Raw genomic sequence first — 22744 nt, 5'->3', positions numbered from 1 at the left:
AACGGTGAAATCTGAAGGCCCAAAAATATTGTCACTTGTTCAAGCCAAAATATTGAGGCAAGATAAGCACCCTAAGGTCAATAAATAATTAACGAAATCATACTAGCTTTCTAATAAAATCTATCGAAAGTAATATAAATTGAAAAATGATGGAGCACTTTTTAACCCTAAAGGCCTAAACTCAAATTCACACCTTTAAGAATGAATTAAAATCTAATTAAAAAAAAGATTTTATAAGGATGAGTTTATTAGTTGTACATGGGTGACTTTTTTGATAAATATAGAAAATAAATAATTAAATAGAGATATTTTTGACATTAGAATTTTAGTCGGTTTATGCAGAATTTTTAATTTAGTAAAACGTAAAAAAAGAGGCTTATTTTATTCCATCAAAATTATCTAAAAACCTCATTAAATCATAAAAATAACCATCTTTAATTGACTTAATTAATTAAGTTGTCATTTAATTAGAAAAAGATACACCCCTTAGTTTTTAATTCAATTCGTAATTAAACAGGATACGTCTCTGTCATTTGTGCACAATTAATAACAATGCTTATCCAGAATCCTTTTAATCGGCCTTTAAATTGAATAAGAAGATGTTTGGAAGAATTTTTTTATCTCTATCATAAATTGTGAGCAAGAAGAGAGGGCATATAACAACTAAGAGAAAATAAGTACAAAGCACGAAAACCAGCTCTGCACTTTTTTCTAGTTCTTTCAGATTCTGCACTCCGTTTATTCCCCTCCCATGTCATGAAGAGATGGGTCTTTTTCTCTTCTTCTTTTTTTTTTTTCCTAATATAATTTCTAAAAGAATTTATGAACAAACAGGTATTTATATGCACAATTAATCACGAGTCGCACAAACCAGTGATTCCTGGCCACCATCGTGCGATATTACGACATTGCTGATTTTTTTTCTTTTCTTTTCGTTGTGAGTAATTAACATATAGGGCCCACCAACCACTGCATCCCGAGATTGCGTGCCAAAATCATGTAAATTGATTTTGGAAGTTTCGGAGCTAAGTACGCGTAGCATTATTACTGGAGAACATTCAGCCTTCAATGCTACGAGAATTCTCGGGTTGTTGCACATTGATTTTGGAAGGTTGGTGCGCAGAATGCCATAGAAAAAGCTCACGCAACTCAGGTAATTATTTTTCCACGTGGCAGCTACATGGAAAATGAACGGGCACAGACTCCTAAAGTGCCACTAAAATACAGTCGTAATAGATTATACAAGCAAACGAAAGTTTTAAGAAAAATGAAGTATCATTTCCGCAGCCCCTGCACAGATTAGGGGAACTGCAAAGACATGCTTTGACAAGAACAAATCTCGATTTCAATCATTCAGAATATTGACACGCTGCACAAGAAATTGAATTCATATATTTTCTGACCAATGGTGAGTTGCATCCCATGGATGCACTCCATCAGCAGAACTGTCAACACACCATGATATTTGTATCCAGAAGACAAACTTTCCTAAAAAACACAACATCATTTAGCGAGCCATTAATCAGTTGACTGCTGTTATGACAGCACTTTATGCACGTAATCAGAAGTAGACATATTTCGTCAAGCAACTCCCATACATTGCATACTACATGTAATCCAGTCAAATGTTTCTACCTCATTCACAAGGAACAGTTAGGGCGTATGTACCAAGAGAAGAGCTTTACTTCAGTGCTTCACCACTTCAAACTTGAAGCGGAGGTTGGAAATCATAACCGGGCACTCTCCTTTCTCATCGTACTCGGCATAGTCCCCTCCTGACAAGTCAATGTCTTCATACTGAGTCCCAGCAAGCTACACAAACAACTTACAGTTAGTTCGACAAAGCAAAACCAGAACAAATAGATTTTTTTTTTTTTGGGTCATAGAGAATTTTTCCTCATATTAATCTCAGATTAACGAGATTAATTTGACTCATCATCATCGCACAAATAAAAGATGGCTTTAGTAACAACAAATGTATATGAGGATAGAAGCAAAATGTGCAACAAGAAAAAGCATCAACAGTAATTAGAAGAAGATATATTGATGATGAATCTTCTTAGCTGCGGCAAAACATTAACCCAAAAAGTACCAAGTGCATTTACAGCTGTCTGCATGGGAATGAGATAGTTAGGAGCACAGTAGAAAAAGAGGAGAAACATGTGTAATGCATTCGCCTGTTCTTATCGAATGAATGCAAGTTACACTTCATCCAGCTCATCTTTAATACAGTTAGTAAGCAAATAGAATCTTCAAACAAGGTTTCCATTCCAAAGTCTGCCCACCCTTTGCCATTCAAGTCAAGAGTAAGCCGATAGGAGACTGAGAGAGCAAAAATCTATTGTCATGCTCTCCACCTAAATAGAGAGGCAGAAACCATAAAGGCTAAACTAGAGCAAATAATCAAACAATATGCTAACACATTAAAGAAAAAGCTGGAAAGAATTTGTAAACTAAAGAGCTCAATGTTGAAAATATTCACAACCGTGAAATGCATCAAAAAGGATAAGATGTATCTTAAATGAAGATGGTCATGCATAATCATAAATACGAACACTCAACTTGCGCTCTGATAACACAATGCAGTGCTCACAAGTCATTTCCATCCACCACTTGAAATATGTCTAATGTTTAGTGTTAAAAAACTATGGGGAAAGGGCAAGAATAGAAACTTACAGATTCAACTTTCCATCCAACACCAAAGACGAAATCCACAGGCTCATAACCCCTGCAGTCGAATAACATCAAGGGGCTAAAACCGCCAGATTGAGCAGCTTCCTGGGTCAATGGTTTACCCCGGCCTGGGATCATAGTAACAGTTCCTTCTCTCCCACAAAATTTGCACTGTGAAGAAAGATATGGAGCCAGAAAATCACCAACAACCAGAACACAGTCATTTTATAACTAGAGTGAAAAAGTTTCATCTGTAATATGTCACAGCAACACTTGAAAATACAGACAATATGTCACGGTCATTTATACTACAAGTCTCTAACAGATTAATCTACCCAAGAAACTTGAAAATATGCAAGAAATCCATAGTACCAGATCCTCATTCCCACACCTTCAAAGTAATTACTCAAGCTCAACCAAAGAAACTTAATAATTCTTTTTCCATTCTAAATCCAAGGCATCAAAAAGCATATATAGGTCATTGAACAGAAAAAAAATACAATTTATACTAGAAGTCCCAAGAAAAACTATATCTTGAAAGCTTGTCGCTTGCAAGCAATTTTTACAAGATATCAAAAGAGCTGAAGAATTACATTCAAATCATAAAAAGAAAAGCTCTGAAGTTCACAAAGAATCATGAGGATACATTATAGAGTTATGTTCTATCATGATTCCATGAACTCGTTCACAACAACAGTAACAGAAAAGCCTTGGTTTTAAGTCCAAGAAATTGATTTGTTACACTATGCTACTGCTAAACATCTCCAGTTTGACTACAAACAATAATATACATCTAAGCTCAAATGGCACCAATTTTAACTAGCTTGATCAATATATATATTCAATTAGGGATCTCTGGTTGTATTAAAGTTGGGAATAAGCTAACAGACAAAAAAAAAACAGACTCCAGTGCAGTGTATTTTGTTCCGTATTGTGTTGAAATTTGTGTTTTCTGTCTTTTAACTTATCCCTAACTTTAACATGATCAGGGATCCCTGATAGAAAACTCTCTCTCTCTCTCTCTCTCTCTCTATATATATATATATATATATATATAGATATATATATATAGATATATGTGTGTGTGTGTGCGCGCAATAGTGATGTACTGCAACCTATTTTAATTTCCACTGCAAGTGTATATTACTTGAAACAATTTACATTAGCAATATCTGGTACAAGTATCATGACTACAGACCATCTAATTGCATCATTTGTTATCTAAAGATAAATGATTAAATGAAATATGTAACTTCACTAAACTAAGCCTGAGGTACTAGTATAACAGCTTTTCCTTCACAGTTTGATCATTTGGTTAGAGCATATATCTATTTAAAGTCCTCGCAATAAGACAAACATGATCACTCACATTTTAATACATACACAAAGAGAGGAAGAGAGAGAGGTATTACTTTTTGAATGAGATTTGTGGTTCCCTTGCCTCCTTGAGTAGGAAGAGTTTCAGCCAAGCTCACACAAGTTTCTTTCTGGCTTAGTTCTCCGCATCCACACTTCAACTACACCTCACAAAAAATAAACAGATAAACATCTAATTCAGAGAGCATTGCAAGATTAAAATTCAATTCCAACATTAACTAACTAGAATCAACAAAACAAACATATAATATAATTTGATAAGAGTGATATACAATGTTACTGAAAATCAACTTATATGAACATCCATAAGCATATATAAATCAGATCTGAAAATAATATGATGAGTGACAGAGATTGAACTGAATATAATCATTATACATAAAAACACAAACATACATAACAGGAGACAACAAATTTGAACACTTAGAAAAAGAATCAAAACAAAAAATCCAAAGCAAAACAAGGTGAAGAGCATTACTAGAGATCATAGTCACAATAATCATCTGTATTTGAAAATCAAGTAAAATGAGTAACCTAAAACCAGAAACCTAAAAATAAGTACTCGCATTCATTTGATGTACGAGAGAGAGCAATGAAAACAGAAAAGAAAAATCCATACCGAAATTCATCCATTATGTGAAGCAAAGCGAGCAGTGCAAGAAGTAAATACGAAGTAAAGAAGAATCAAGAGCGGCGAAACGGAGGTAATACTGAGGGAGAGAAAGAGAGGGGACCTTGAAGAAGTAAGAGAAGTTAGGATCGTCGCAGCCGCCTTGAGGTTGGAGATTGGTGAGGTTCTCGAGATCGGCGCTGATCATCAGCATGCAATTCACCATTTTCGCTTAGCTTTCCAGTGCCAAAATATTCTCTCTCTATTTTTTCAGCGTGCTGGATGGACGGATGGGTTGAGACTTGAGAGAGACAAGGTAAGTGCTCGCCGCTTCGATCGAGGGAATTCTATTATACGCGTGTGGCTTGGCGAATGTTGCCCGCCCACGGAGATTACATCGATACGATAATTGTTTTGAACGACATGTCGTATTTTTCTTGGATGGTAAACAGACAAGACGTTTATACTTGGTGAAAATGCTACAATTTTGTAATCGGGATTTGTATGACCAACTAGGGTCGCATAAAGTCAGTAGAGTTTGGTATACATGTACAAATAATTTGTTACGTGCTTTGTATCTAAGCTGGAGATAGTATTATGATTTTTAAAAAATTTTCAAACGAAAAATTTTAACGAAATCTTTCAATTTTTTATTTCATTGTATTTAACTCTATATATTTCTCTATTCGTAGAGTACATTGAATGTACAAAAATAGTTATAACATAATTCTTATTATTTGTATTAACAGTTACTCTATAAACAATGTTGTTGTGAAGCTGTTAGTTTAATTATGTTACTAGTATGCTGACGTGGCGAGCTGAGCTGGAGTGTGGGCCTGCTGTTAGTTAGAAGTCGTTATTATTAACGGTTGATTCCAAAAACAGAGGCATGCATATATAAGGGCTGGTTTGTGGCATAGTTAGCGTGTGATTTTAAGGGTGATAGAGTGAGAGATAATAAATTCTGTAAACTAAAGATTTAATCTCTGCACTCCATAGATTCTTTGTGTAATTGTCTCCATTAATAAAGCTTAAGCCTTCTGCTGGTTTTTCAGCCGTTGATGTAGGTACCTTGATACTGAACCACGTAAACTCTTTCTCTGTGCTCTTCTTCTCTTTGCTTGCTTCTTGGTTCTTGGTTCTTGTTGAATCTTACTGTTGTTATTTGTTTCTAATTCTAGTTCTTGGTTGTTCTGAGTTGATCCTATTATGTTAACTAGTTCAAGGTGGTTGCATTTGTCGATTAAGCATTAACAAACTGGTATCAGAGCTTGGTTCATTGAGGCTGTTCTTGATCAAAATGACGACCACCCGATTTGATCTCGAAAGGTTTAATGGTGATAACGACTTCTACGTCTGGAGTCTTAAGATGAGAGCAATTCTCATCCAGTAAGGGCCTGATAGTGCTCTTGATGATGAAGATGAAGATCCAAAGGGCAAGAAAGAACATGCATAGGGTTCATCAATATTATGAGGAGATCAGAAAACCATTAATAACAAGGCTCACAGCACCATTATCCTACATCTCTCTGATGAAGTGCTGAGAGAGGTTGCAAAAGAGAAGACTACATCAGGATTATGGTCAAAGTTGGAAGACTTATATTTGAAGAAGTCAGTGGCCAAGAGATTATATATGAAGAGGAGACTGTACACCTTCTCCATGAAAGAGGGAGTAGCTATAAATGATCATTTGGATGAATTCAATAAGCTAATCTTGGATCTTGAAAATGTAAACATCGATTTGGAAGATGAAGATAGGGCACTAATTTTGCTAAGCTCCCTGCCTGATTCATTTGAGCATTTTGTTGATACTCTTTTATATGGAAGGCAGACTCTCATGTTAAAGGATGTTAAAAGTGCCTTGGAATCAAAAGATTTGAAGAAGAAATCTAATAGGAAAGATCAGAGCTATAGGGAAGGATTAACAGTCAAGTCAAAGGCAAATAAAAAAAACAGCAAAGAAAAGAAAAATACCAACCAGAAAGATAAAATAGAGAAAAAGAAAAATAAGAGGAAATGTTATTTTTGTCAAAAAGAAGGGCACTATATGAAGGATTGTTTTGAGAAGAAAAAGCTTGAGAAGCTTCAAAAGGAATCAAATGGGAAGGTTGCCATTGTGTCAGAGGATGAAGGAGACTCAGAGGGTGCTGATGTTCTAGTAACAGTAGAAAAGCATCAAATTAGTGAGTGGATACTTGACTTTGGGTGCTCTTTCCATATGTGCCCAAATAAGCATTTCTTTAAGACATTTAGAAGTATTGAGGGTGGTAAAGTGTTGTTGGAAATGACTTAGCTTGTAAAGTTGCTGGAATTGGAACCATTGATATAAGGGAAATTATCAATCATATACCCTTAAATGACATTCATATCAAACGTGTGTGAACACTTTTCAAGTGTATCACTCGTATACCTTAAGTTGACAAAACACTTCTGCCGTCCACCAATCCGTTAACTTCCGTTAAAAAGTTAACAGAATTGTGACAAATTGACTATTTTGCCCTTGAAACTCAAAATAAGGTAAAAATATAAATTTACCCTAAAAATTAACGTAAATTTTCAATACACAATTTATTTTATTTTATTTTATTAATAATACATTTTTTTGATTAAAAAAATGAATTATTAATGGTACATAATATTAACAATTATCCATAAAAATATCCATATTATACCATAAAAAATTATTAACAATATATTATTTACAATTATATATATTATACCATAAAATTTTTTAGTTGGAGCTTGGAAGAGTAGATCTTCAAAAATTTAGGTTAAATTTTGGAGGAGTAGATTCGGTTGTAAAGTAATTTTTTTAGTAATTATTAACAATTATCCGATAAATGGGATGACATGTCGTTTTTTTTTAATCAAAGTTTCATCAATTTTAAAAGACTAAATTACCCTTATGATGTCAGCACTTGCAAACGGAAGTTAACGGATTGGTGGACGGCATAAGTGTTTTACCAACTTAGGGTATACGAGTGATACACTTGAAAAGTGTTCACACACGTTTGATACGAGTGTCATTTAAAGGTATATGGTTGATAATTTCCATTGATATAAAAATATTTGATGGTGAAATTAGAAACTTAGATCAAGTAAGATATGTACCAGAACTTAAAAGAAACCTTATATCACTAGGCATGTTTGATCAAATTGGCTGTAGTATTAGAGCTGAAAATGGTGAGATTCATGTGATGAAAAATGGTACTACCATCATGAAATGAGTTAGAAGGAATGGCTTTTATGCTCTAGTAGGGTCTTGTCTCTTACCTGGAATTACAACCACTATGAGTAATGATAAAACCAAGTTGTGGCACATAAGGCTAGCACACATAAGTGAGAGAGGGTTAAAAGAATTAGAGAAACAAGGTTTGTTTGGTGAAGACCACATATCCTCATTAGAATTCTGTGAAAAATGTGTTTTTGGTAAAGCTACAATGCAAAAATTCAATACAGGAAGAAAAGAAATAAAACAGACCTTGGACTACATTCATTCATACCTATGGGGACCATCACATGTTCCCTCTCATGGTGGAGCTAGGTACTTCATAACCTTCATTAATGACTACTCAAGGAATGTCTGGATCTATATGTCAAAACAGAAGAGTGAGGCTCTGAAGAAGTTTAAAGAATGGTTAACACTTGTAGAAAATCAGACTGGTAAGAAGATAAAAAGGCTAAGAACAGACAATGGACTGGAGTATTGCAGTAATGAATTTGATGAATTTTGTAAGAGCAAGGGCATAGCAAGGCACAGAACAGTAAGGCACACCCCACAGCAGAATGACCTTGTCGAAAGGATGAATAAAACCTTACTTGAGAAAGTAAGGTGTATGTTGTTCAATACAAACCTATCTAAGCATTTCTAGGCTAAGGCAGTTACAACAGCAGTTTATCTAGTGAATAAAAGCCCTTCATCAGCCTTAAACTTCAGAACTCCACAAAAAGCTTGGTCAGGAAAACCATCAGATCTTACTAACCTCAGAATCTTTGGCTGCAATGCATATGCTCATGTTAGTTAGGGCAAATTAGAGCCAAGAGCAGTGAAATGATACTTTATAGGATATCCAAAAGGCACCAAAGGGCATAAGATCTGGTGCATACATGACAAGCCCTCAAGAACTCTAATTAATAGGGATGTGGTGTTTGATGAAGACTCAATGCTGCTGTCTAAAGTAGAAACTGAGGTAATGTCTACTGGTTCATATAGAAAACAAGATGCTGAGTTGAGGGTGGAGCATGTTGATTGCTACCAACCTGCAGAAATGACTCTAGAGAAATCTGACAAGGAGCTCAAATCCTATGAGCTTAACAATTATCAGCTTGTAAGGGATAGAGAGAGGAGAACAATAAGAATGCCTAAGAAATATGGCATTGCTGACCTTATCTCATATGCACTGAGTGTTGCTGAAGAACTAAGTGGTGAAGAACCTATGAGCTATAAGGAAGCCATGTGTAGAAGAGATAAAGCTAAATGGCTTGCTGCAATGAAAGAAGAATTAGCCTCTCTTAAGAAAAACAACACCTGGATCTTGGTAGAAAAACCCTTCAATAAAAGACTAGTAGGCTATAAATGGATTTATAAGCTCAAGGATGGAGAGTCTGCTGATAAACAACCCAGGTACAAGGCAAGACTGGTAGTTAAAGGCTTCACACAGAAAGAATGAGTGGATTTTAATGAAGTGTTCTCACCAGTGGTAAAAAACAGCTCCATAAGGTTGTTGCTTGCTGTTACTACTTTTCTTGACCTAGAGTTAGACCAAATGGATGTAAGAACTGCCTTTTTACAAGGTAACCTTGATGAAGAAATCTTTGTGACACAACTTGAGGGTTTCATAGAAGAAGGGACTGAAGATATGATGTGTTTACTTAAGAAAAGTTTATATGGCTTAAAGCAGTCTCCAAGGCAGTGGTATTTGAGATTTGACTAGTTTATGAGCAGCCGTGGTTACAGCAGAAGTCAGTATGACACTTGTGTGTACTACAGAAGCTTGACTCATGACAGCTACATCTACTTACTTCTCTATGTGGATGACATGCTCATTGGATGCAACCAGAGGGAAGCCATAGAGGAACTCAAAATGCAGCTCAGCACTGAGTTTGAAATGAAAGATTTAGGTGCTGCAACGAAAATTCTGGGTATGTAGATTGTAAGAGACAGACCAGCAAGAACTTTGTTCCTTACTCAGGCTGGTTATGTAAGGAGAATGCTCAATAGGTTCATCATGGACAGTGCTAAACCTGTGTTGACACATTTGTCAGCTCATTTTAAGCTCTCTAAGCTCTCTAAGCTCTATGAGCCAACAACTGACGTAGACATAGAATATATGAAGAATATTCTCTATTCAAATGCAGTGGGGAGTGTTATGTATGCTATGGTCTGTTCCAGGCAGGGGTGTCAAAAACCCCGCCCGGACCGGATCTGACCCGGACCCGGCCAATCCGATCTGGGAAAAATCTGGACCGCATATACTGAAAAAGTGGATCCGAGTTTCAGAATTTAAAACCCAGAACCCGAACCCGGACTTGTTTTCCGAATAAACTTTAAAAAAAAAAACTAAAACTAGTTACCCAAACCCAAATCGCAAAACACCCAAATCCGAAATCCCTAATTCCCCAAATCGCAAAACACCCAAACCCAAAGGCATAAGCAGCGATGCTACCACCGTCACCGTTGGCTAGCACCCACCGTCAGTCCGTCACCGTCGCCCCTCGGCAGTCGGCAGTCGGTAGTCGGCATCATCTCTTCTCGTTTGGCATTTGCTGACTCGGTTTTGCTCGGTTATGGCTGTGACGGGAGTTGTTCGTGTAGCGGCAGCAGCGCAGTACAGCCCCCTCCGACGCCGTCAGCGCCACCGTCTCCAACTCTCCATTGCCACTTTGTCATCCACCATCAGTCCATCACTCTGCCATCACAGCCACCACTACCAGCTGCAGGTATTGATTTTTTTCCTTCCATATTTTGTCTTCCCAGTTGCATTTTTGCCGATTGCTTCTCTATTGGTGTTGGCTGTTGCTATTCGTGTTTATCTTCGGCCAATTTTGTGCATTTTGACCGTAGAATATGAGGAAAATATGGCCAATTTTGTGAGGGATCCTTATTGCCTGCTCGTATAATGACAATGTTGATAAGCAGAGAAAATAATAATCACGGGAAAACCAATTTTGTGCATGGTTGCTGACTTATAGTGTGAGCCTGTGATTACTGTAACTGTTGCTCTTTTTTTTCGGCCAAATCCTTTTGCCTATTTTAATTTTATGTTGCTGATTTACTGTGAGCCTGTTAGTTATGTAATCTGTGAGCCTGTTAGTTATGTAATGATAAGTTTATTCATGTTTATCTTCGACCAATTTTGTGCATGGTTGCCGACTTGCTGTGAGCTTGTGATTACTGTAACTGTTGCTCTTTTTTTTCGGCCAAATCCTTTTGTCTTTTTTAATTTTATGTTGCTGACTTGCTGTGAGCCTGTTAGTTTTATGTCTCTGTCTCTCTTTTCTGTTCACTTTTTCGTTTCCACACTAAAATCTGAAATTTAGTATATCTTTGCTATTGTAACAGCAAAGTAGTGCAATGTCGGACAACGTGAAAATCAATTCTTCGAGTGCTCCAGATTTATCTTGTAATGTCGAAGATAAAACTGATAATGAGGTTGAGGAAATTTCAGTGTCAACCGTGAATGATAAGAAAAGTAAGGAAGAAACTAGAAAAAAGAAGAAAGTCTCTGAAGTTTGGGAGCACTTTACAAAAATAATGGTAAATGGAGAACAAAAGGCAAAGTGCATGCATTGTAGTGCAATTTTAAAAGCAAAATACCAATATAGGACTTCAACTTTGAATAGACACGTGGCAATGTGTTTTGCAGAATTAACCAAACATTGAAGAAGCACTTCAGGGAAGCCTTAAAGTGATTAAAAGAGAGGATGAAACTTGTGGCATTAGTTATGACAGTTTTGATCAAAATGTTTTACGGAGTTTGATAGCAAGAATGGTTATAATGCATGAGCTTCCACTTATATTCGTAGAATATATAAGCTTCCGAGAAATGATGACACATGCTAACCATGTGGTTAAGCCAATGAGCAGAAACACTTTGAAGAGCGAAATCTTGAAGTTATATCAAATCGAGAAGGTTAAGACTTTGCATTTATTGGGGAAAAATCATGGTAGAGTGGCCATTACTACAAATTTATGGACAACTAGTAATCAGAAAAAGGGATATATGGTCGTGACAGCCCATTTCATTGACAATTCCTGGAAATTGCATAGTCGAATCTTAAGGTAATTTGTCTATAATTTTTTATTTGCTTAATTTTTCTTTTTAGTTTATTATTACTTATATTAGATTTTTTTTTTCAAGTTTAAATTGTAATATATTTTAAGTTTGTGTATTTAATACCGACTTTTGAATATTTGATAGGTTCGTCTATGTTCCAAGCCCCCATACTGCTGATGCCCTTTGTAATGAGTTAGTACAATGCCTATTGGATTGGAACGTGGATAGAAAGTTATCCTCAATGACATTGGATAATTGTACCACTAATGACGCAATGGTGGAGAAATTGTTGTTAAGGTTTGATACCGATACCTTAATTTCTAGTGGTAAATTTTTTCATATGAGATGTACTGCTCATATATTGAACTTGGTTGTGCGGGATGGGTTGAAAGTTATAGAAAGTGAGAGTGGAAAGATTAGAGAGAGTGTGAGTTATTGGACACAAACACTAAAAAGATATGAAACTTTTGAGTTAGCTGCTAGACAATTACAAATTAATTGTAAAAAAAAATTGAAATTGGATTGTCCTACTCGTTGGAACTCTACTTATGCCACGCTTGAAGTAGCATTGATGTATAAAAGTATTTTTTCTCGGTTGCAACAACGTGAGCCTCAGTATAAGAGCTTGCCAAGTGATGAGGAGTGAGATTTGACAGTCATAATGGTGGAGCATTTGAAATCATTTTACATGTTAATGGAGATGTTTTCGGGTAAAAAATAGCCAACTGCTAATTTGTTTTTTTCCTTTGATATGTAAAATGAAATTGTCAATTAATAGGTGGCGCACTGCTGATAACCTTGCTATTAGGATTATGACTGATAAAATGGCTGATAAATTTGACAAATATTGGAATGAAATTCATCCGATGTTAGTTGTGGCTGTTGTGCTTGACCCAAGATATAAGATGATGTTAATTCATTTTTATTTTCCAAAGATATATGGTGATACATCAGATGAGCTTATTGAGTGTGCACATAAGCTTTGTTATGATTTAGTGAAAGAATATGAATCGAAGGCAGCGCATGTGAGTGGTGGGCAGAATGTTGGATTGGAAATTTCTCATTCTGAATCTTGTTCGAATTCGAATAAGTATTGGGATGTAGATGAGTTTGAAACATTTCGAAGTCAAAATAAACGTGCTAAGGTAACTAAGTCGGAGTTGGATAGGTATTTAGATGAGGAATTGTTGGATTCTATTCCGGACTTTGATATTTTAGCTTTTTGGAAGATGCACACAAGCCAATATCCTATTTTGGCTGAGTTAGCTAAGGATATCTTAGCCATTCCTGTATCCATCGTTGCCTCTGAGTAAGCTTTTAGTGCCAGGGGCAGATTTTTTAGTCTGCATCGTAGTAAACTTTTTCCTGACATTTTGGAAGCCTTAATGTGTGCTCAAAATTGGATTTGGGCTTCTACTTTTGGAGGTATAAAGTTATTTGAATTATATTTTAGTAGTATTTATTTGCTTAAAATGCTTTGAATTTTAATGTGTTATTTTTGTTGTAAGGTGGAGTTTTGGAGGATGAGATTTTTACTAGGGAGGAGGTAATTTCGGATGATGATGATGAGCCACAAGCGTCGATGAGTAGCATGACATGAACTTTTATTTATTTATTTGGAATTAGACATGAACTTGTTATTTATTTATTTTACATGGGGGTGTTTTGACTCTTTTATGAACTATTGTTTGAGTTGTTGAACATTTTAGGATTTTCATGTGTTGTATTGATAATTGGTGTCATAATTATGAACTTATGATATGTTGGATGTTATTTAGATTTATTGTGTTATTGAATTTAATTTTTTTTATATATATAGATTGAATGAGTTTAGGTTAGAAGTTAGATGAATTTTTATTTATTATTTGTGCAAAAATTGTATTGTTAGTATGTTATAAGTTTGTATTTAACTATTTCTCTAATTTCTCTTTGACGTAAGTTTGAGATTTATCTTGTATTATGATACACAAGAAATGTGCATGCATGTTATATTGTTGTTTCACTTGTTTGGTGATATTTAGGTGTCATACAAAGACATAAAAATGAAAGAATTTTTTTTTGAAATAATTGTTTGCGGGCTTAGAAGCCCGGAAGACAAAACCCGGACCCGGGACACGTCGGGCTCAAGCCCGGACCGGACATGCAAAAGCCAGGTTTTGTCCGAGTCCGGGTTTCAATTTTTGGCATCCGGTCCGGTCCCGGGTTGCACCAAACCCGGACCGGACCTGGGGTTTTGCCAAGCCTAGTTCCAGGCCTGATATAGCATATGGTGTTGGAGTTGTCAGCAGGTTCATGGAAAATCCAGGCAAAGAGCACTGGAATGGAGTCAAGTGGATATTGAGATATCTTAAGGGGACTTCTGATCATGGAATTTTGTTTGGGAAAGTCAATGGAGCCACCTGTGAGGTTGCTGGTTTTGTAGACTTAGACTTTGCGGGTGATCTAGATAAAAGAATATCCATAACTGGTTTTGTTTTTACCATGTGTGGAGGTGCTATTAGCTGGAAAGCTTCACTGCAGTCAGTTGTTGCTCTCTCAACAACTGAAGCAGAATACATTGCTCTAACTGAGGCAGTAAAGAAGGCAATCTGGCTGAAGGGTTTAGTTTTTGAGTTGGGTTTCAAGCAAGAGACAGTCACAATTAGCTGTGATAGCTCTAGTGCTATACAGTTAAGTAAGAATCCCAAGTATCATGAGAGAACTAAGCATATAGACGTGATGTTACACTTTATAAGGGAGGAAATCAGTAGTGGTGTGGTGAGTGTTGTCAAAATACCTTCTGAGGTTAATCCAGCTGACATGCTTACTAAGCCACTACCAACAATTAAGTTCACGAGTTCTTTGAACTCGATTGGACTTGGTAACATGTGAACTAAGTCTCAAATGCTGAAACAGAGGTGGAGGAAAGCTTGAAGTCAGAATAAACTAAGGTGGAGATTTGTGAAGCTGTTAGTTTAATTCTGTTACTAGTATGCTGACGTGGCGAGCTGAGCTGGAGTGTGGGCCTGCTGTTAGTTAGAAGTCGTTATTATTAACGGCTGATTCCAAAAACAGAGGCATGCATATATAAGGGCTGGTTTGTGGCAAAGTTAGCGTGTGATTTTAAGGGTGATAGAGTGAGAGATAGTAAATTCTGTAAACTAGAGATTTAATCTCTGCACTCCATAGATTCTTTGTGTAATCGTATCCATTAATAAAGCTTAAGCCTTCTGCTGGTTTTTCAGCCGTGGTTGTAGGTACCTTGGTACTAAACCACGTAAACTCTTTCTCTGTGCTCTTCTTCTCTTTGCTTGCTTCTTGGTTCTTGTTGAATCTTGCTGTTGTTATTTGGTTCTAATTCTAGTTCTTGGTTGTTCTGAGTTGATCCTATTACGTTAACTGGTTCAATGTGGTTGCATTTGTCGATTAAGCATTAACAGTTGTTTTGCGGTGCTAATGACTTAACACTATTTTTATAGTTTCAGAATGTTTCTTTTAAGGCATATTGGTTGTTATTCGCTCTATAGTCTATAGAGACATGTTTTATATTTGATAGGTGAACGACATCTACCCCGGAGGCGAATTTGAAGACCGTGCAAGTACGTCTTCTTCGCAAGTCTAGCTAATTATTTCGCATGCAGTTTTCAGTGTTATGGGCTGTTCTTCGAAAACCCAAAACCATGCCTAGCAGATTGCTTGATGAAACGGTGCCGTTTAACACTTTCAATAATTTAAACATGGATGTTGAGCCACACACACACACGTATATGAAATGTCTGTTTATTCTCTTTCTCCTAGCTAGCCGATGACAATGAACTCACAAAACAAATTAAACTTGCATGCGCACAGTATGCAAATTAAGAAGGCGCCATCTGCAGAAGCCACTTGAAATGGCACATGCTGCATCTCAAATATTGAAGATGCGTCATGCATGTAAACTTAAAGCGAATGAGAGTAGAAAGGTGAATCATGCAAATTTGGTGTCTTCAAAATTGCGCTCCAACTAATATTAACAGCAAAGAATTTTCCATGTCACTTCTGTTTGATCACCAAAAGTATATATGTGCTGCCTTTTAAGGAGTTCTTGTATATTCAATAATCATTGTTGTGTAAAAAGAAAATTATTCTAACTTCTACTTAATTGCATTTATATGTTGTGAATTTAAAATAATTGGTGAAAAGGTTCTGTGATCCCATGGAGTATATACTGGGATGCAAAGGGTTCATAATTCTACTAGGAGTAACTTTTGTAATAAGTTATGAGTTTGCAAAGGGTGAGATAATCTCCGGACAAAAGAGTTCCTATATTGGAAGGAAAGTAAATCATCTCAACAGCAACGGCAATGTAGTGAAAAGCATTCAGGTATGTATATATAAATATAACTTCTTTGACTATATTTTTAAGTTATGTATCATTGAAACTTCTTGGTCCTTGTAGAGTGAAGATGGAGATATTATCGATTGCGTCTACATTTACAAGCAGCCAGCATTTGATCATCCTGCTTTAAAGGATCATATTATCCAGGTACAAGTACAACACTTCTAGTATTTTCTTTTAAATAAAAAAATTCAATAATGTTACCACTATGTATTTGATTCAGATGACACCCACTTATGATCCAAATGGGAAGACAGTGACAACAGGATCAGCTGATACAGAAACATCCACGACTGTTATGGCATCACAAATATGGAGAAAAAATGGAAGCTGTCCTGAAGGAACAATACCAGTGAGAAGAATTCACAACTCGAATTCCTTTGAAGGTTATGGCAGGAAGCAGCCAAGCTTCTATCATCGTGTTAAGCAGCTTAATGATATTAAGCAACCAAACCTTCAGCAACCAAATCATTCAGTAAGATTCAATCATACATGATGGAGTGATAAAACTATACTTAATTTTTGAAAATATGTTTTTATCTGACTTGGCTTTGTGTAAAAATATTAGAAAGCAATACTGCTTACAGTAGGGTACATGTTTTCTGGAGCAAAAGGAGACATCAAAGTCTGGAACCCTTTTGTTGAATCAGATGATGAGTATAGTACTTCTCGTGTTAGTCTGCAAAGTGGCCCTTACTATGACTTTGAGAGCATCGAGTCTGGATGGGCGGTTAGTACTAATTTAATTATGAAGCCACTCAATTGTCTTCAAGTTCATTATCATTCATTAAAGAATCTCTTAATCCCCACAATTCTTTCTTTCTTTTATTTTATTTTATTTTATTAATTTATTAATTTTTGCCTAAATTTTCAGGTAAATCCAAGAGTGTATGGGGACAGAAAAACTCGATTATTTGTATATTGGACTGTAGGTTTATGCCAACCATGACTTAAAAATGTTGTAATGCATATTGCTGTATCAATAAACAATGTTTTGTTCATGTATTAGGCCGACGCATCAAAGACAACAGGGTGCTTTGATGTCACTTGCCCCGGTTTTGTTCAAGTCAGCAACGAGATTGCGCTTGGTGCAGCAATTTATCCCATTTCAAATCCTAATGGGCTTCCATATCAGATCACTATATACCTCTTTAAGGTCGGAGAAAATGCAGCTTTATTTTGATTTAATTAATAGTTTGCAGGGGAAGCAATAATGGATTTTCACATTTTTCTGATGGAAGGTTCTTTTACTTGCAACTTCCTATTGGTTCATCTCTTATCTTTTCTGATTTCAGGATCCGGACACAGGCAACTGGTGGATGCAATATGGAGAAAAAATCAATGTAGGTTACTGGCCCCCTAAGTTGTTTAGTTTGTTACCCAGTGGTGCAGAAAGTGCCGAATGGGGAGGCGAGGTCTATAGCTCGAAGTTGGAGAATCCTCCTCACACAGCAACAGCAATGGGAAATGGGCATTTTCCTGATTATATTTCCGGTAATTCAGGCAGTGTCAAGAGAATTAGAATTCTTGACAATTCTCGTACATTGAAGTTTCCCGAATGGGTGTATAGTTACACAGACCAGTACAACTGTTATGGTGTCGATTATGTTGGAGACTACATTGTAGATCCTGAGTTCTACTTTGGAGGACCTGGAAGAAATCACTTGTGCCCTTAAACTCTTGTAACAGATTCTAGCTACAAACGGATGCTTGCTGATTTGCCACCACTTTCTTGGGTGGCAAGCTAATATTTTAGATGCTTCTTAATTTTGATTATTTGCTACTTCTTGCAAAACACGACCGGTCATATTTGAAGATTTGATAATTCAGCTACTCAGTGGTCCGCAAGAATAAATTCTGCGAATAATCTCTTTTGGATGCTGCACCATAAAGCACAATTAGCCAGTAAACATCAGAATAAGTGGAGCAAAGTATAAATGGAAATACAAATGTTAGCTTAATGTGGAGTTTTGACTCTTTGTTGTTTTTGCCTATTTCTTGCAGTTTTATCCAGAGCTTTCCTTTTTCCCTTTTTTTTTTTTTTCCTTCTACCAAATATAACTTTCTGAATCTGTATATTGGTCAGAATTAGGGAACTTACAACTGAAATAATAACACCGCAAATTAGACACCATATGTGGACTCTCCTAGTAAGACAACTTATTTCCATTTTGAGAAAAACTTCTGCTGGTGTCTTTGGTTTAGAATATTGCTTATAAATCATTTGGCTGATAAGCAAGGAGTCTAAATTGAAATGGAAACAATATCATAGCTTTCCAAATCAACCTGAAGCATGGTTAATACACCCCAATGCATTATGATATTATATAATTGTTATGTTGAAGATGAAACTGTCATTGGCTTCATACTTGCTTCTGAAACAAAAATGGAGAATGCCAAAACCATTTCTGTGCTTTTGCTGGTAACGTTTGTATCTGTTTTGGGAAATGGAGTCGATAGTAAACTTAAAGCTGGACAAACTATTTCTGAAATTGATAGGAGACTGAAGCTTCTCAATAAGCCTGCAGTAAAAAGTATTAAGGTATGTCACATGCTACTAGTCTAGTACCCCTGGACAATTTTCGTCACTTATTATGTTGGCACTCTAATGTAAGAGATTGTTCCCGTAGAGTGAAGATGGAGATATTATAGATTGTGTTGACATCTACAAACAATCTGCATTTGATCATCCAGCATTGAAGAACCATAAAATTCAGGTGCATTTATTATTATTCTTACCCCTTCTATGATTTGGAGAACATTTGTTTTCTGAAAAATGAAGCCTTAAGTGGACTGTCTTCATTCATGTAATAAGCAGCTGAAACCTAGTGTTGATCTACTGTCGGAGGAATTGGATAGAAGGAACGAGTCTCCGCGGCCTGTAATGATGCAAACTTGGCAAAAGAGTGGAAGTTGCCCGAATGGAACTGTTCCCATTCGCAGAATCCAGAGGGAAGACTTATTGAGAGCAGCTTCTCTTGAAAATTTTGGAAGAAAAGCCCCGGAAATTCCCTCTTCAGCAAACAAAACAAATGTTAAAGAAACTCAGTTTATGTCTTTCAACGATAGCAAACCATTAGGATTTCCTCCCATAGTTAACCGTTCTGTAAGCCCTCTTTAAGCAGCTGCCATGTTTTTTTGCCCTTTTTTCATTTCCTGAACATATTTTTTTGTTGCTTAACTCCTAATTTCTTGATACACTTCCTGAACCAGGCTGCATTACTTGTTACAGTCGGATACAATTATATAGGAGCTCAGGGAGATATAAACGTTTGGAACCCAAAAGTTGACTTACCAGATGATTATACTACGGCTCAAATCTGGCTTAAGGGTGGCCCTGGTGACAATTTTGAAAGCATAGAGGGAGGATGGGTGGTTAGTGCATTTACCAAAAACAAACAAAAAATGCCAACAGTTCTATATCTTTATGCTTTGCTCCTAATCTTATTATAAACTGTTTTCCAGGTAAATCCCAAGTTATATGGTGATAAACTCACGCGTCTATTTGTGTATTGGACAGTAAGTACACCAATTATCTGCGCAAAAAAAAAAAAAAAAAAAAAAAAACTCATCCCATAAGTGAATGACGGTACTTAACTACTTGTTCCATGCATGTTCATCTTATATTTGTTTCCAGAGGGATGGCTACAAATCGACAGGTTGCTTTGACGCCATTTGCTCTGGGTTTGTGCAAACAGGACAAATAGCCCTTGGCGCAACCATTAGCCCCATCTCCAGTTCTGGAGGATCCCAATATTATGTGACTGTTGGCATATCCCTGGTAATATTTTAAATTACATTTTTCTTCCTTTTTGGATGCTACTATGTATGTAAACTCCATGTCTGTTGATTTTCAGGATCCTAACTCAGGAAATTGGTGGTTAAAACTTAATGGTAACGTTGTTGTTGGCTACTGGCCTGGAAGTCTCTTTGGTTACCTAAGTCACAGTGCTACAATAGTGGAGTGGGGAGGACAAGTTTATAGCCCAAATGTGAAGAAAACTCCTCATACAAAAACTGCCATGGGCAGTGGAGAATTTTCACATAGTCTTCAAGGTTCTGCTTGTTCAATAGAGCACGTTCGAATTATAGACTATTCTCTTCAGCTCAAGTACCCTCAATGGGTGGGCACTTGGGCTGATGAATATTATTGCTACGATGCATATAATTTTGTTGAAGGATACACAACTGAACCAGTGTTCTTCTTTGGAGGGCCTGGCCAAAATCCTAATTGTAAGTGAGAATCATGATTTAAAGCAAAAGCGTTACGTACTCATTTCAATGTAACAAAGTAATTTTCACAGCTCCCCAACTGTAGCTATACATCAAAGTATCCACTCATTTCATATTGTTGCTGTGAAGTTTAATGGAGCTGATGTGCCAAAATCGGATCCATTATGGTAGAGTTTACATTTTAGATTGGAGTGGGAATTCTGAAGAGTGAGAATCTTGAAATTAAAAGTGTGGAATGAGAGTGAGAGTATGTTATTTACTTACACTTGAGTGGGAGTATGAAATTGTCTTGGATTGGTAGTAAATAATTTAAATTACAGTTTTACCTTTATTTAAAGAATTATAATTTTTAATTACAAAATTAATAAAAATATATTTGAAAAATAAAATATTTATTTTATTATATTTATAAATTAATAATAATTATTAATATTCTTAATTATGTAAATCGTAATTTTTTATTAATTTGAATTTGAATTATGTATATAAAAAATTATTAATAATAGCAACACAAATGAAACATTATCATTGATAATATAGTAGAAAATTAATATTTTTTTAAAATAAAATATTTATTATTATTAATTAAATAAATATAATAATATTATATTTCCAAATAAAGATATAATATAGTAATATTATTAATTCTCTATGAGTATAATAATATTATTTTTAAGTAATTTTAACTTAGAATCAATGTAAATTATTATTTTTAACTAATATAATAATATTATATTTAATTATGTGTAATATTATTATTTAATAAATTTAATTTATAAAATAACATACTAATATTATTTAAATAAATTTAATATTATTTATTTTATTTTATTAAATCTAATAAAATAAGTATGTTTATTATTATTTTTAATAAATGTAATTTATAATATAATATAATAATATTATTTAAATAAATATGATGTTATTTATTTTATTTTATTAAGAGAAATTATTAGTCATATACATTTAAATGACATCCGTATCAAACGTGTGTGAATACTTTTCAAGTGTATCACTCGTATACCATAAGTTGACAAAACACTTATGTCGTCCACCAATCTGTTAACTTCCGTTAGAAAGTTAACAGAATTGTGACAAATTGACTATTTTGCCCTTGAAACTCAAAATGAGGTAAAAATATAAATTTACCCAAAAAATTAACGTAAATTTTCAATACAAAATTTTTTTTATTTTTTTTATTAACAATACATTTTTTTGATTAAAAAAAAGAATTATTAATGGCACATAATATTAACAATTATCCATAAAAAAATATCCATATTATACCATAAAAAATTATTAACAATATATTATTTACAATTATACATATTATACCATAAAAATTTTTAGTTGGAGCTTGGAGGAGTAGATCTTCAAAAATTTAGGTTAAATTTCAGAGAAGTAGATTCGGTTGTAAAGTAGTTTTTTTTAGTAATTATTAACAATTATCCGATAAATGGGATGACATGTCATTTTTATCAATATATATGATATGACATGTCATTTTTTACTAGGTAAATAGGATGACATGTCGTTTTTTTTAATCAAAGTTTCGTCAATCTTAAAAGACTAAATTACCCTTATGATGTCAGCGCTTGCAAACGGAAGTTAACGGATTGGTGGACGGCAGAAATGTTTTGTCAACTTAGGGTATACGAGTGATACACTTGAAAAGTATTCACACACGTTTGATACGAGTGTCATTTAAATGTATATGATTGATAATTTTCCTTTTATTAAATATTATTTATTTTATTTTAAATATAAGGATAAAAAGGGAAGAGGGGGGAGTGGATTCAATCCACTCTCTCCTTAAAAATTGTAAGTAAATACTAGAGTGGGAGGAATCCAAACTTCTCACTCTCACTCCAGAAAATAAACACTACATATAAGCAGTGTAATCTAATATATTTTAAAGTAACTATCAATTGTCAATTTGAAGGGTGAAAAAAATGAATGGAAAATACTTCTTTTTTTTATGTTTGCTTTCGGAGATTTGCAGATGCAACAGAGGGGAATCAATTGAGAAAGCAATTCTTTAATTGTAAGTCAAAAACTTTGTTCTTTTGCCTATTTTTGTAGGTGTGTTCGTACTCACAACTCAAACGTTAACAATGAACTAATAACAGATATCTCAACAAGTTTATCACAAATTAGTTGTCATGAGATGTGGCATTAATTGAGTGATTATGATTTTGCACTATTTTTAATCCGCCA

The 22744-nt window shown here is 35.1% G+C and overlaps 3 protein-coding genes and 1 non-coding gene across 4 annotated transcripts; 2 read left to right on the top strand and 2 right to left on the bottom strand.

Annotated features, from left to right (window-relative positions):
- Window positions 1-1368: 1368 nt before the first annotated feature.
- LOC102615027 (uncharacterized) lies at window positions 1369-5021 on the bottom strand. Its single transcript, XM_006475911.4, has 4 exons — window positions 4785-5021; window positions 4086-4190; window positions 2677-2844; window positions 1369-1812 (listed from the first exon to the last, which is right to left on the bottom strand). Exons 1-4 carry the CDS (start codon window positions 4884-4886, stop codon window positions 1687-1689), a joined length of 501 nt encoding a protein of 166 aa, XP_006475974.1. The 5' UTR covers window positions 4887-5021; the 3' UTR covers window positions 1369-1686.
- Window positions 1845-1946, bottom strand: LOC112498019 (small nucleolar RNA U30). Its single transcript, XR_003065103.2, has one exon. It is a non-coding gene; the product is annotated as a small nucleolar RNA U30 (small nucleolar RNA).
- Window positions 5022-16111: 11090 nt separating the features above from the next.
- On the top strand, window positions 16112-17970 carry LOC112497983 (uncharacterized). The gene is made up of 7 exons (XM_025097865.2): window positions 16112-16279; window positions 16355-16441; window positions 16518-16769; window positions 16863-17024; window positions 17169-17222; window positions 17304-17450; window positions 17590-17970. Exons 1-7 carry the CDS (start codon window positions 16112-16114, stop codon window positions 17968-17970), a joined length of 1251 nt encoding a protein of 416 aa, XP_024953633.2.
- Window positions 17971-18680: 710 nt separating this feature from the next.
- On the top strand, window positions 18681-20535 carry LOC112497984 (uncharacterized). Its single transcript, XM_025097867.2, has 7 exons — window positions 18681-18836; window positions 18925-19011; window positions 19113-19400; window positions 19508-19669; window positions 19760-19813; window positions 19932-20075; window positions 20152-20535. The coding sequence occupies exons 1-7, from the start codon at window positions 18681-18683 to the stop codon at window positions 20533-20535; spliced, it is 1275 nt and encodes a 424-aa protein (XP_024953635.2).
- Window positions 20536-22744: the final 2209 nt, after the last annotated feature.

This window comes from Citrus sinensis, chromosome 1, assembly GCF_022201045.2.
Source record: "Citrus sinensis cultivar Valencia sweet orange chromosome 1, DVS_A1.0, whole genome shotgun sequence".
In the NCBI taxonomy this organism is placed as follows: Eukaryota; Viridiplantae; Streptophyta; class Magnoliopsida; order Sapindales; family Rutaceae; genus Citrus; species Citrus sinensis.
This window is presented reverse-complemented; position numbering and strand designations above follow the sequence as displayed.

Excerpts from the sequence above, each read along its gene's own strand:
- LOC102615027 (XM_006475911.4), bottom strand. The coding sequence starts at position 4,886 with ATGGTGAATTGCATGCTGATGATCAGCGCCGATCTCGAGAACCTCACC. Across the intron at positions 2,845-4,085 it reads CCACAAATCTCATTCAAAAA|TGCAAATTTTGTGGGAGAGA; the intron begins GTAATACCTCTC and ends CTTTCTTCACAG. Across the intron at positions 1,813-2,676 it reads TTGGATGGAAAGTTGAATCT|CTTGCTGGGACTCAGTATGA; the intron begins GTAAGTTTCTAT and ends TTGTTTGTGTAG.
- LOC112497983 (XM_025097865.2), top strand. The coding sequence starts at position 16,112 with ATGGAGTATATACTGGGATGCAAAGGGTTCATAATTCTACTAGGAGTA. Across the intron at positions 16,280-16,354 it reads ATGTAGTGAAAAGCATTCAG|AGTGAAGATGGAGATATTAT; the intron begins GTATGTATATAT and ends TGGTCCTTGTAG. Across the intron at positions 16,770-16,862 it reads TTCAGCAACCAAATCATTCA|AAAGCAATACTGCTTACAGT; the intron begins GTAAGATTCAAT and ends TAAAAATATTAG.
- LOC112497984 (XM_025097867.2), top strand. The coding sequence starts at position 18,681 with ATGGAGAATGCCAAAACCATTTCTGTGCTTTTGCTGGTAACGTTTGTA. Across the intron at positions 18,837-18,924 it reads CTGCAGTAAAAAGTATTAAG|AGTGAAGATGGAGATATTAT; the intron begins GTATGTCACATG and ends TTGTTCCCGTAG. Across the intron at positions 20,076-20,151 it reads TGACTGTTGGCATATCCCTG|GATCCTAACTCAGGAAATTG; the intron begins GTAATATTTTAA and ends GTTGATTTTCAG.